We start from the raw sequence: 14,748 nt of genomic DNA on the forward strand, positions 1-14,748 counted from the left end.
TGATTCAAAAGTAACATAATGTTCTTCCAGAAGAGTTAAAATACTTTGGTTAAGTTCTGGAAAGCCTCTATATGCAAATGTCAGGGTCATTTGAAAACTTGCCAAGATCTCCTTAATCTGCCTTAAGTTATGTAGAGAAAAGCAAATTTGAACCTTAATGAGACTATATTTACCAACCTGTTGTAGGGGCAAAAGTGCCTAAAACTAAGATTTCTAGGATGAAGCAAACTTAGAGAGAACCTGGATAAGGGAAGTGGAAGGAGATGATTCCTCCAATGGAGGTACCTCTGGGGTTTCCTTCTCTATTTCCCTGGGATTACCCCTTGCAGCCTTTTCTGAAATGGCCACCAGGAGGGCAGAATCAATCCTACTGTGTTGACAAAGGTCCGGACTTCCCTGCAAGGCAAAGAAAGTCTGCACATGTGGGGCCTTGAACCATTTGCCCTCATGTTTACAGAAAAGTTCCAGCTGCAGAATGGTATTAAAATTAATGCTTCATTTCTGAGGCCATGCTTCTTCCTGCAGAATATAATTCAGCCACACCTTTGTGTACACAAATATAAGGCAGATTTTCTCCAGAGTCTGAGGGTCAAGGAGTCCCAGAGATTCAGGATATACTCTAGAGGTATACAGGTTAAAGATGGTTGTTTACCCTTCTGGAAGAGAGAACAGAGGAGGAAAATGTCATTTTTCTTCTCTCGAGAGTCTGAGGGTCAAAGGGGTCTCAGTGATTCAGGATGCAGTCAAGAGGAGTGCAGGTTGAAGATGGTTGGTTACCCATGGGGAAAGAGGGGTGAAAAGCATCCCTTTGTTCCTTTCTCTTTACAGTGAATACCCAGGGTAGGTGAGGGGAAGAAAAAAGGGCATCCTTTTCTTTATTCTGACCTTATATCCCTGAGTCCAAGTGATCTTTGCAGGTGTTGACCACGTGTGCAAGTGTGACTTCACCCATGAAGTGGGGAGGCATACCCGACAGGAATATTCACACTCACCTATATGGTGCCTAATCCTCCTGCTTTTGGTAACCTTTGAGTTCCCTAGACCTTATCTATTCCATGGGTGGGAGGATGACCTCCATCCACGATGCAGGAGGGCCTAATAGGCAGGAATTAGTCAAGCTCACCTGCACTGTGCCCTGTAAACTTCACTGTCATGTGCCTTTGGATCCCTCACATCTAGTTTTCCTTTCTAGGGCCTCAAAACTAAACTTGGGACAAAAAAAAAAAATGCCTCAGGATAGTATACAGACCCATTAAATTAGTGGCCCTCACCAAATTGCAGCCAGTAACTGGTGGGGCAGCCCATCTCTTGCTTCTTTCCTATAAGCAGGTGAAGCTGTGGGACCAGGTCCTCTGCAAACAAGGGAAAGAAAGGGAGTCTTGGGAATTGGGGACCTGGCCTAACAAGATGCCTCCCAAAAGGATGATTTAACTTCAAGGGGAGGGGAAGGTGCCTGGGGAAAAATCTTTTGCCCTGTGCAAATGGATTCCTTCAACAGAGGAAATAAAACTCTCAATTCTTACATCTTTCTCGCTTCTAAGAATAGATAGACATCACATTGTTCTGATTTACACTTCTGATGACCAAGCCAAGTGCTTATTCTACCCAATATTATTATCTCTGTACTTTGAAACAACACCCTTATCATTGTATATAAAGAAGAGATAGGAGCCACGACAGCCATGAAAGAAAGGAAGAATGATAGGAAAGACTGGAGGTCCTAGTGCTGACACCCTAATAGGCAGTCGGGGACTAGAGTTAGTTCAGAGGCCTTTGGATAACACTGAGATGTAGCCTAACCAGATATCCTCAGTTGCCCCAGGACCTCCTTCTGATCCCACATGATGGGTAGACCTCCGTGAAGGGAAACTAGAATGGAACAAAGCCAACATTTCCAACACCCCAGGGTGATGGGGGATTGGCAGTGTCCTCCCCAGAAAGCCTGTCCTCATGTCTTAAGGCCAGCAGCTATGCTAGTCACTTTTAACTGGCTAACAAAGGCATGACATTTTCCTTTCAGTTTGGTTATTGTGGAGTTTAGGGATTCCCAAAAAAAGGACAGAAAGCAGCAAGGTTGCTTTTACTAACCCTTCTGCAGATCCTGGATGAGCCCCCCAAAATGTCATAGGATCCTCAGAGTGTTGCTTTTCCAGCTATAAATCTCTGTGGCTGGTGGTGTCTTTGCCTGAGTTTTGCTCAGGATCACTGGACTTGATTTGCTCACTTGGCCTGGCAGTCTTCACTTGGCTTGTACTACTGGCTCAGATCCGATGCCTGCCAATGGTGAGCCAGGCATGAAATGGTGAGGAGTGTGTAAGCAAGTGATGGCAGGGTCTGGCCACTGTGTACAACAACGCACACTGGCTGGGGCTGGCGGGCAGCTCCAGGTGTTGCCATAGGTGCTGGTTCCCTGTGAGGCTATGGCTTGACCAGGTGTACCTCAAGTGACTTCTACTGCAGGCACCACTGCAAGCATCACCTAGCAGCTTGGAGATCCCAGGAACTGAAGAGCCCCAAATAGGGTGTAAGAGCCCTGGCTCCCCAAAGGGCCACAGCTCTTCTCTCGTTCTCTTTTCTCTCTTCTTTCTTCTTCTCTTCTCGTGCTTGCAACATGGTGACTGGGGGGCATGTTTCAGCCCTGTTTGTGCCATTCAGCAGGTCCCAAGTACTTGTCTTGTTTCCAGGAAGAATGAGGTACACGGACAACTGGAGGGTAAGCAAGGCAAAGAGGTGTTTTATTGGGCTACACTACAGCTCTCAAGAGACCTGAAGTGGGTAGCTTCTTTCTACAGGCAGGTCATCCAGAGGTCTGTTCAGCTCTCAGCTGAGAGAAGTCCCACAGTGGGTAGCTCAAGCCTACAGACAGGTTTTCCCAATGTCTCTGCAAGTCTGGCTGAGTCCAGGGTTTTATGGGCTTCAAAGAGGAGGAAGTGTGTGCTGATTGGTCCATGGCTGGACCTGGAAAAAGCAGCATAATTTCCACTCTGCTCCACGCAATTGGCAGCCTGGCACCCAGGCTTCAGGCCATCACCAGCATAAAGGTGAGGCTTCACCAGGGACCCACTTCTTTCCACCCAGGAGCCTGTCTGCTTTCTGCTGTCAAACCTGCCATCCACAGCCTGCAGACCTGTGCCAACCTTCCCATAGGCCTCTCCTTTGCCTCCCTTCCATGCTTATCAGCACCCAAAGTCCAGAGGGGCTCCAGGCAGCAGGGTTCTGGCATGTTGGTGCCACACTGAGCATGTGTATACCCAGCAGGGTCATGGCAGTGCCCAGGCTTTGCACAACTTTGCTCCAAAATTGGAGCAGGCACCAGATTCAAGGAAATTTCTGACACTGGGAGCCTGCTGAGGTCAGGGGAATTCCTGGGCTCCCAAGAGTTCCTCCTCTCACCTGCTCCATGGAGTGCACAGCCCCAGCTACACCTCCCACACTGCAACCAGCATCTTCAGAGCTACCACACCACATGGACCACTGCTGCCATCAGAATGTATATTGGTGCTGCCATCTTGAGAAAATAGAGTCTTGTCACAACAAGTTTTTTTTTTTTTTTTTTTTTTTTTTTTTTTTTTTTTGCGATGGAATTTTGCTCTGTTGCCCAAGCTGGAGTGCAGTGGCACCATCTCAGCTTACTACAACCTCCACTTTCCAGGTTCAAGCGATTCTTCTGCCTCAGCTCCTGAGCAACTGGGACTATAGACATGTGCCATGTCTATATGCCATGCCTGGCTAATTTTTTTTTGTTTTGAATAGAGACAGAGTTTCACCCTTTTGGCCAGGCTGGTCTCGAACTCCTGACCTCAGGTGATCCACCCACCTTGGCTCCCCATATTGTGGGGATTACAGGTGTGAGCCACCATGCCCGGCCTTGCCACAGCAAGTTTTAATGGTCCTGCCAATATTAAAATGAAATCTTTAATGAACAAGTCATAAACCTTCTCATGTGAACTACTTAGAAAGAGCAGACTACAGATGTTGATACCATTCTAATATTATGTGTAGAATTTGTGTCAGTGATGAAGGACTTCACAGACTTCCAGTGGTGCTACAGTTCTTACACATCACTTTTTATGGAAGCTTGAAAAACACTTTACCTAGGTAACGTCTTCTGCTCTAAAGGGTGGCTATGCAATGGAGAAAATGCTGATAAAGTTTTTAGTATCTAGTTTATCAGCAATAATAATTGTTTATTATTCTATTCTTTCTGATGCTGTCTGTTGTATGCATGTTTTAAACATATGTGTGTGTTTAAAGTATATATTATATATGTAATATATGCATACATGTGTGCATGTGTGTACATATATAGATATGGATAGTGTATGTATGTGTGTGTACATATATATAGATATAAACACATGCAAATTCATACAACTCTACACAATCTAGTTTTAAATACCCTAAAAGCTTAGGTCACATTGGGAAGGAGGGAACCATAATGACAAGGTAAGATATTTTCCAGCATTAGAATTATTGAAGTATGAACTGGACATCTGTCAGAGATATTTGGAATGGAAGAGGATAGGAATAGTAGCAATGTAGATTCAGCCATTAGGCAGGAGTTTCAACTAGAACTCTGAGATCTTTTTATTTAATTATTAATATTAGTAAAAGTAATTCTCTAGTCCTCCACCTAAAATGCTCTTTAAATTAGTTTGCTAGGACTGGCATAACAAAAGGTATTATTGTCTTGGTGACGTAAGCAACAAACATTTATTATCTCACAGTTCTGGAGTCTAGAAGTTCAAATTCAGTGTGTCCGCAGAGTTGATTTCTCCTGAGGCCTCTCTTTTTGGTTTCTAGATGGCTTTTTTCTGTGTCTTCAGATGTTTTTCCACTGTGTCTGTCTGTGTCATAATCTCTTCTTCTTAAAAGGGCACCAGTCATACTGGATTAGTGCCCACCCTAATGACAACATTTTAACTTAATTTTATGTTTATTAAAATAAATGACACTTTATTCATAATATTTTTAACTTTACAATTAGTAGGGACTTTATAAATGCTTGTTTCATGTTCGACATTCAAGAACATCATTGGCGATGTCGGCTTATGTTTGAAATGAAGGACACTTTTTTGCCAGTCCCAAATATACTAAAGTGTTTTGAGTTTTAATAAGATCGGTAACCTTACAAATGGAATTCATAATTTTGCTAGTTTTTTCTATCACTTTTGAGATTTCAATTTTATTCTAGAAAAAAAATTTCTCAACAAAATATTTGTGAAAAGAACTACCCAAAAGCTAAGGCAAGAAAAAAATTGAGATTAAATGGCTCAAAAATATGCAATTTCAATTATGATAGACCTGATATATTCCAACCATCTGTCATAAAATGAAAGGTTACTGTTGGCACACAGCAACAAAATTACCGGAATTTGGATGATGTGATGTAAGCCTGACCAAATTTAATATTTTCATTTACATTTTGTAGTTTTGTCTGAGTTTCCATGGTATACTTATTTTCATCTGTTTTTCTGTGTTATTTTTTAAGAAGTTTTTACTTTAGGATATTGACAATTTCTATGCAATTCCTTCACATCTTAACAAATGTCTCAAGATGATATTAGCCTTAAATAATATGGTTGTACAGAATATTTTTAAATTTAAATTGTAAACTAAATTGTCTCCTAATAATTTGAAGGTCTTTGCTTTCTTCTTTTGATGGCTGTTCTCTCTTACCCATCTGTACTGTCACTGTGTTTTCTGATTTTGTAATGTACTGAGAATTGTATTTCATCTTAATAAAGCAAATAAGTAGATATAGACTGTGACTATATATTTGAAACAGAAGTGTTAACATTTCTGAATACTCTGCACTCGACTTTTTCCCCTCTTGTCCACTACACTGCTACTTCAAATAATAAGAAGCCCTCATCATTTCTCATTTTGTTTATTTCAATCGTGCTGTCAGTGGTTTCACTCAATCTTGTTCCTGCACTTAGGTGTTGCCCAGGCTATTTTTTAAAATATATGAAGCTGATCATGTTGCTCTTTGTTTAATGATTGATATCAATTCCCATTAACTTTAGGATCAAATACTAATGCTTTTAAGTTGCTTAGAAGGTGTTTAAGGTATTGCCAGTGACCTATGTCTCTAGCTCAGTCTTCCTCAACTTCTTGTGTCTTATATATAACATTTTCCCATATTTTATTGCCTTTTAGCACACTTTTTCCTATGCTTGGCTAGCACCTTTTCATTTCCCCCATGCCTCACTTCGTTTTTCTTCAGTCTTTCATTCATTTACCAAATATTATTGAGTGCCTTTTTAGTGCCTGGCACTCTACTAAGTAACAGGAGTGAACAAGACTGCAGCAGTTCTACTGTTTTCATCCTGCCAGTTACTTTACTTGGCTGGCTTCTGTGATTACACTTTCTAAATGATATCATCTCCTACTACACTTTAAGTTACTGCAAGGCAAATGTTTTGTGTTTTATCTTCACAAGTTCAGCACCTACTACAGTGTCTGGATATGGAATAGTTCAATTAATGCTACTAAGGAATGAATATATATGCCTGCTTTTGCTCGGTGTGTGCTATTTACAGTCATGATCAATGACTTTTATCTTAACTGCTTCTTTTCAATTCTTTCAATTCTGGATTAATACTATTTCATCAAAAAACTTTGTATAGGCACTAAAAGGAAATATTTACTGGTTCACTAAAACTGATATTTAATACCAAAATGTCATTGTTAACTTACGTATTTATCAACCAGAGAAACAGGTCAGTAAAAGATATAAAGAAGTTTATTTTGTCTATTTGTTTTTATAACAAATAATCAACGTATGTGATTTTGGGGACTGGTTAGGTAAGTCCAAAATATGTAGAGCTGACTATCAGGTAGAGCAGGAGGGAACTTTTGACAAGGGTAGAATTTCTATCTTCAGGAAGCCTTAACTCTGCTTTAAGCTTTTTTTAACTGATTAACTCAGACCCATCCAGATTACCTAAGATAATATCACTTAAAGCTAACAGTCTATGGAATTTACCTGTAGAGAAGATACTTTCACAGCAACATTTGGGTTAGTATTTGAATAATTGGGGCTTGTAGCCTAGCCAAGTTGACATATAAAACAAACAAACAACAACAAAAAATCAGCCAGGTATGGTGGCATATACCTGTAGTCCCAGCTACTCAGGTGGCTGAGGCAGGAGGATCGCTTGAGCCCGGGACTTTGAAGGGTAGTGCATCATGATTACACCTGTGAATAGCCACTAGACTCCAGCTTGGGCAAATAATAAGACACCATCTCGTAAAGTAAAACAGTTATAAATCATATCTGCTAACATTTTAAAAGAATATCATTTTCCTGACATTATACTAAGCACTTTACATGCATTAATTCATTTAATCATCACCACAACCCAAGTGAAAGATTATTCATAGTTTACTAATGGGAGAACAAATGCAAAACACTCTTTTTCCATTGGAACAATAGAAAAAACATTGTTGTAAGTCATTTTGAAGGACAGAACTTAGAACCCAAAGTATTTTTATGATGAGTCAAAATTGTGGTATGTTCTGATATGAATTAATTTTTCAGAAGTTTTTACTTTAGGATATTGATAATTTTATGCAATTCTTTCACATCTTAAAAAAATCTCAAGATGATACTAGCCTTAAATAATATGGCTGTTCAAAATACAGTCTTAAATAATATGGTTGTACAAACAAACTGCTTGATGGTTTCACAGTTTTTCTTACAATAAAGAATTCAGATGTAGGAATATTATTGAATATAAACATTGAAAAAGATAAACTATTATATTTACACTAGTACTTCAGAGCACTTGATATGTTTAAATGAGAGTCAGCATGAAGTATGTTCAATAGCATGAGGACTAGCGACAGATAGATCAAATTCGGGGTTTTCTATACTCAAACTGTGTGAACTTGAAAAGTGCAATGGCAGTAATAGTAATACTTATGCCATAGAACTTTTCTGAAGGGTAAAAACAATACAGTAAGAGTCAATGCACAGTTAGTGCAGAATTGTGTCTATCATGTCATTTAAATATTTGTTAAATAATTTATTCTTTTGCTAGGTTAAGCTTTCTCAGTGGGTTGTTCCATGGTAGATACATGGATCCTGGATATTTGGAACAGAAGATAGAAAAGTGAACACTCTACCAAGTCAAAAGCAAATTCTCTTTTTAAAGGCTGCAATTTGCCAATTGATAGTAAACTATTTTGGTGAACTGGAGTGGTGATCTCAAATGTAATAAATATGTATAAATAAAATATAATACAGGAATATCAAAGACACATTACTTATAACCGCTCTAGGCACTTTCAGTCATTTAAATGTTTTAATTTTGCATGGAAGGCAAAAATGCCACTTCTGGTGAATCTTTGGTAGTTTTGTGAAATTTATTAACATATAAAATATATTGCTTTTTTTATGCTTTAGCAATGATTTTATAAACTAAAAAATAAAACAATGATTGAAATTCAGTAATTAAATAAAATTATTTTGATGTAGCCGAACTGGAGAAAAGGAGTCGTTTAAAATTTTAGTGTTTAGATTTTGTATCTCAGTTTGTTATGAATCTGAAAGAAACATTTTAGGGAATACAGCAATAATAGAAAGTCATTTCCTATAATAGCATAGTTTTTGTGGTGTAATAAAAGGTTACGTGACAAGGTCAGACTACTTCATTTCAAAGCTAAAAATGATTTCTACTCTGCCCTGAGGTTTGCAGATCTCTGAATGAGTGGTCCCTGGAAGCCTTGTTCATTTTGGTGTTTATATATTTAATGACTATCTAGAAATAAATAAGACTAGTGCTTAGAACCAAGTTTTAGGATGAGCAATTTTTGTGACTATCATGTATTTTCTCTTCTTTTAAAACCTATAATTAAACATTGGTTTCTTAGGCCTGAATCATCCTTTTCTTATTAACTGATGGTTACTGACAACTGACTTCTACTAGGTGCAGTTCCAGTAGTTGTTAAGTGACCCTGATCTTGGCCAAAAGGCCTCATCTGTCTAGAAATAAATGGGCACTTTTATTTTACAGTTAGCCTTGCTCTGATACTCTCTAGTGACAGAAGCCTAAGACAGAATATTCTACTCTTCATGCAATACATTAACAACAAAAATTATTTTCACAGAAGAGGAAATTTAGCATGTAGCTTTTTATGTTGTTGCCTCAAACTGTTATTTATATCTATGGTTGGAAATAATTGTGAAAAATGTATCATTGATTTTTCAACCCATGGATGCTGCAAATCTGTTTGAATATGGAATGGCTTGACACTGTCTCATGTTTTTTACATTGCATTATGTTATAATTGTCTGCTGTTCCATAATTTACCTTTATAAAATGTATAAGTGAATGAAATTTTTTATACATTATTAAAATTAACTTTATAAGTAAAATTAAATAATGGAGTAATTAAAACTTGACTGTTCCTGTTTGTCACACTCCATTTTTTTTTATTTGATTCAAATATCACTTCTAGCACTATCCATTTTGTTTTTGAGACGGAGTCTCGCCCTGTGGCCAGGCTAGAGTGCAGTGGCGCGATCTTGGCTCACTGCAACCTCCGACTCCCTGGATCAAGTAATTCTCCTGCCTCAGCCTCCTGAGTAGCTGGGATTACAGGCACGTGCCACCACGTCCAGCTAGTTTTTGTATTTTTATTAGAGACAGGCTTTCACCATGATGGCCAGAATGGTCTTAATCTCTTAACCTCGTGCTCTGCCCACCTCTGCCTCCCGAAGTGCTGGGATTACAGGTGTGAAGCACCGTGCCCAGCCAGCACTTTCCATGTTGTTTTTTTTTTTCTTTTTTTTTTGAGACAGAGTCTCACTCTGTCGCCCAGACTGCAGTGCAGTGGCCTGATCTCGGCTCACTGCAACCTCAGCCTCTTAGGTTCAAGCAATTCTCCTGCCTCAGCTTCCCAAATAATTGGGACTACACATGCATGCCACCATGCCCGGCTAATTTTTTGTATTTTAAGTACAGATGGGGTTTCACTATCAGTTTTTATTTTCTCTACTTTCATTTTCATTGGCAAATTTTTTCCTTACATTGTCTATTTTTTATAAAATGTCACATAAATTTATCACGAGGAGACAAGGAAGCAATGCAACTACACATTATGATTTATGTGCTTAAACTGAGTAAGTAATGCCCAGTTATCAATAATTGACAGATTTTGAAAGACGTGATGTGTGTGTCACTGATAATGATGTATCTCTTTTATTTATATAGTGATTTGTGTACTGAAGTGCTACTAAAGAAGTTTGTGCTTTATACAATTACTCACAGTTAGTATACCATGTGAACTGCAATTTGAACCCTGTTTTTGGGGGGTGACTGGTGTTATTTAACTAAACCATGTAACTGAAATTTTTGCATATTAGAACCATGTAAAAAGAGGACTGAATATACTCTATATATATTCAATTTCATTCATTATCAGAAATACATAAATTGAAGTTACAGTGCCATACCACTATATACTTAAAAGAACGACTTTGGTAGGCAGAATTCTAAGATGACACATGACTCCAGCCCTTAATTTTTCTTCACTGGGAAGATGATAGGGCATCACTGCTATGACTGTTAGTTGGCAAAAGGGATTTTGCAGATGTAATTAAGGCTACTAATAAGTTGACTTTGAGTTTATCAAAAAGGAGATAATCTGGGTAGGCCTAACCTAATCACACGAGCCCTTTAAAAGCAGAAAGAATTTTTTTTTCCCTAGTTGGTAGCAGAAGAAGAAATCAGAGATATTTAAAGCACGAGAGGGCTTCAATGTGAAGGATGTTCCCCCCTACTGAGATGGATGGGCCATAGGCCATGAACCTGTGAGTAGCCCTAGAAGCTGAGAGTGGTCCCTAGACACAACAGCTAGCAAGGTAAAAGGAGACTCGAATCCTGCTACTGGAAGGAAGTAAATTCTGTTAACCTGAGTAAGTCTGGAAGTGGATTCTTCACACAGAGACATTAGATAAGAGCCCAGACTCATTGATACCTTGATTTTGGCCTTGTAAGACCCTAATCAGGGAACCCAGTTGAACCCATCTGGACTTCCGATCTCTAGAACTATGAAATGATTAATGGATGTTGTTTTAAGCCGCTAAGTTTGTATTAATTTTTTATGCTGCAATAGAAAATTAATACAACATTAAAACTTTAATAAGAAAAAAGTGACAAAACTAAGTGTTGGTGTGGATGTGGAACAACTGGAACTCTTTCTCTATTGTTGGCAATGCAAATTAGTACAGACAGTTCTGAGTTGTATTTGGCAGTAGCTACTAAAGCAGAACATAAAACATGATTATATCCTAGAAACGATTACAGCTTCTTGATATTTTTTTCAATATAAATGTGTTTGTGCACTGTTTAAAAAAGTACTAGAATGTTCATAGACAATTGAAATAGCCCCAAACTGAAAGTAGCTTGTGTTCATTATTAATGAAATGTATAAGGAAATCGTGGTATATTCACCAGTGGAAAGCCACACAGCTATGAGAATGAACCAGCTACTACTAGACATAGATGAATCTTATAAGCACACATTGAATGAAATAAAAAACGCATAAAAGAATATGCTTGGGCCAGGTGCGGTGGCACACGCCTGTAATCCCAGCACTTTGGGAGGTGGAGGTGGGCGGATCATGAGGTCAGGAGATTGAGACCATCCTGGCCAACATGGTGAAACTTTGTCTCTACTAAAAAATACAAAAATTAGCTGGGCGTCGTAGGACGCGCCTGTAGTCCTAGCTACTCGGGAGGCTGAGGCAGGAGAATCACTTGAACCTGGGAGGCAGAGGTTGCATTAAGCTGAGATCATGCCACTGCACTCCAGCCTGAGTGACAGAGCGAGACTCCTTCTCAAAAAAAATAAAAGGGCCTAGTGCGGTGGCTCATGCCTGTAATCCCAGCACTCTGGGAGGCTGAGGCAGGCGGATCACGAGGTCAGAAGTTCAAGAGCAGCCTGGCCAACCTGGTGAAACCCAGTCTCTACTAAAAATACAAAAATTAGCCAGCATGATGGCGGGTGCCTGTAATCCCAGCTACTTGGGAGACTGATGCAGGAGAATCCCTTGAACTTGGGAGGCGGAGGTTGCAGTGAGCCAAGATCGTTCCACTGCACTCCACCCTGGGTGACAGAGTGAGACTCCATCTCAAAAAACAAAACAAAAGAAACAATAAAAAAAATGCTCCCAAAAGAATATGATCCCGTTTGTATAAAGGTCAGAAATAGGCAAAACTTCTTTATGGTTCTATAAATGATGATAGTGGTTAAAGTTCAGAGGCTACAGTAGTGTTTGGGAAGGGGTACCACAGGAGGATTTAGGGTGCTGGTGATGCACTGTTTATTGATCTTGATGCTGACTTAGCAGGTGTGGTCATGTTGCAAAGATTCATTTAACTGTATATGTATAACTTGCGCACTTTTCATTCTTGGATGAAAAGCTTTTTTAGAAAACGACTATAAACTGTTGGCAATACCTTTTCCATCCTGGGCTTTAAAAAAGAAAAATTGCCCAAGGTCATATAGCTAGTGACTGAAAAGACTTAGAGCAGAAAATATTTAAGGATAATTTAATAATTAATGTTTTAGTAGAATTAGATCTTTTATTAGACTAAATATAGAAGGGGGAAAAAGGAGAAGTGAGACTAGTTCATAAATAATTTTGACATTTACAATTCCTTGGTTTTTTTGAACAAACAGTTTGCCGGGAGGACTCATATCACTCTGTCGTCTCATGTGCTGCAGTAGTTCTTACTCCTATGGAACCAACAATAGAAATGAAGAAAAGAGAAGAACCAAAATTTCCTGAGCCTTCCAAACAGTGAGTTGTTCATTTAATTTTTCAAGGCCTTGTAAAATCAATTAGATAACTGAAAAGAAAATGTGATTTATAATAAATGTGTTAATATTAGTATAAAGAAAGAAGAAATAAATTTTGTGCATTAAAAAATAATCTATTCTATATTGCCTCAATGAATAACTTCTGTCTTCAGTTGTGATCTTAATGATGGCGCTATCAAATGGAAATTGTTTATATCCTACATACCTCACACTATTATTTCGAGAATTAAAAGATAGGTGTGAACATACGACAACACAGTATAAATGCCAAGATAGTGATTAACTCAAAACTCTTGTTTGTCAATGACAGAAGCCAAATGTTAACTGGTTTCAGAAAAAAGAATCAAGAGTGCTGGTGGTTACCGGCTCATGTAATTTATAAAGTACAAAGGTAGCAATTTCTTCAAGTACAGTTTTGGTTCTCAAATGATATCATCAAGGGTCATTCTCTCTATCTACATCTTTTTGCTTGACTCTTCTGTCTGGGGTTTTCATTTTCTGGGAGGATCCTCTAGTGGTGATATTGCTGCCTTCAGCAGCAACTGGGATTGATTTTTATTGTCTCCACAAATCCAGTGAAAAGAGGTAATTTCTCATTCCTTTTAATCAAAGCAAAAATAACCCAGATTTGAGTGTCATTGGATTGGCTTTGACTAGCTTGGCTTGTTTGACATGGCACTTCTGAAACAATCGCTATATCCGAAAGTATTTGGTGGTGATTGTCTAGATAATTTGTTGTTGCATGACAAGCCCTGGAATATAGAATGAAATTTGGAGGGGAAAGGTGATTCCACAATTGACATATTGGTGATATTGATAAAAGAAGGCAGAGATAGATGAGTTGTCAAGATAATGGATATTCAATATAGGTAATATTATCACCATTAATTTTAAAAGTCAGAATTCTTTATTATATTTAAATCATAAACATTTAAATACTAAAATATAATGTATGTATCTTTATTTCTTATTTTAAATGATTTTTTACCTACTTAATTTTATTTTATGTTATTTGTTCTGGCTGTGCTATTGAGAGACAGTATAACTCAGTGGCTAGGAATCCAGGCCTTAGGCAGATTCTTCCCCCAACTCCCCCAATTTTCTTAACCCCTGTGCACTGTGGCTTGCACCTATAGTCACAGATACTCACAAGGCTGAGGGGGAAGGATCATTTGAGCCCAGGACTTTGAGGCTGCCAAGAGCTATGACCATGCCACTGCGTTACTCCAGCTTGGGTGACAAAGCAAGACTCTGTCTCTAAAATAAATAATAAATAAATCTTCTTAACCTTAGTTTGTTTGTTTCTTTTTAATGTGGGAGATACTTTACCTCATAATGCAATGCCTAAATCATAATAGAGAGGCAAGAACATATACATTGTGTAATTTTTTTGCAACAAACATAGTTGTCAAATAGCCACATCAACTGTTTATAAATAGAGTTACTAAAGCCCTTTATGATATCAGTTTTGTGTATTTTGGATTTCCCATATGAAAAAAAATACTAGATAGGGCTGGGCGAGTTGACTCACACCTTTAATCCCAGCGCTTTGGGAGGCCAAAGTGGGCAGATCACTTGAGGTCAGCAGTTTGAGACCAGCCTGACCAACATGGTGAAACCCTGTCTCTACGAAAAATACAAAAAAACTAGCCAGGCATGGTGGCAAGCACCTGTAATCCCAACTACTTGGGAGGCTGAGGCAGGATAATCACTTGAACCTGGGAGGCAGAGGTTTCAGTGAGCTGAGATTATGTCTCTGCACTCCAGTCTGGGTGACAAGAGCGAAACTCCATCTCAAAAAAAAAAAAAAGACATAAAATAATCAACCACCAATATAAAACTAATGCTGGAAGTTGAGATATTGTCTTTGGATAACAAATATTTCTTTTTAATTTAGGATGGAATTACTTC

At 38.5% G+C, this 14,748-nt stretch overlaps 1 protein-coding gene across 2 annotated transcripts in view; it reads left to right on the forward strand.

Moving 5' to 3' along the window:
* The window catches only part of CCSER1 (coiled-coil serine-rich protein 1), a 1,373,537-nt gene that overhangs the window by 200,767 nt on the left and 1,158,022 nt on the right, over positions 1-14,748 (forward strand). For both annotated transcript variants that reach the window (XM_011932673.1, XM_011932681.1), the window contains exon 5: positions 12,697-12,817. In XM_011932673.1, the coding sequence (XP_011788063.1) occupies positions 12,697-12,817 (121 nt within the window). The remainder of the gene's footprint in view (positions 1-12,696; positions 12,818-14,748) is intronic.

This window comes from Colobus angolensis, unplaced genomic scaffold (assembly GCF_000951035.1).
Source record: "Colobus angolensis palliatus isolate OR3802 unplaced genomic scaffold, Cang.pa_1.0 Scaffold123, whole genome shotgun sequence".
Lineage (NCBI taxonomy): Eukaryota > Metazoa > Chordata > Mammalia > Primates > Cercopithecidae > Colobus > Colobus angolensis.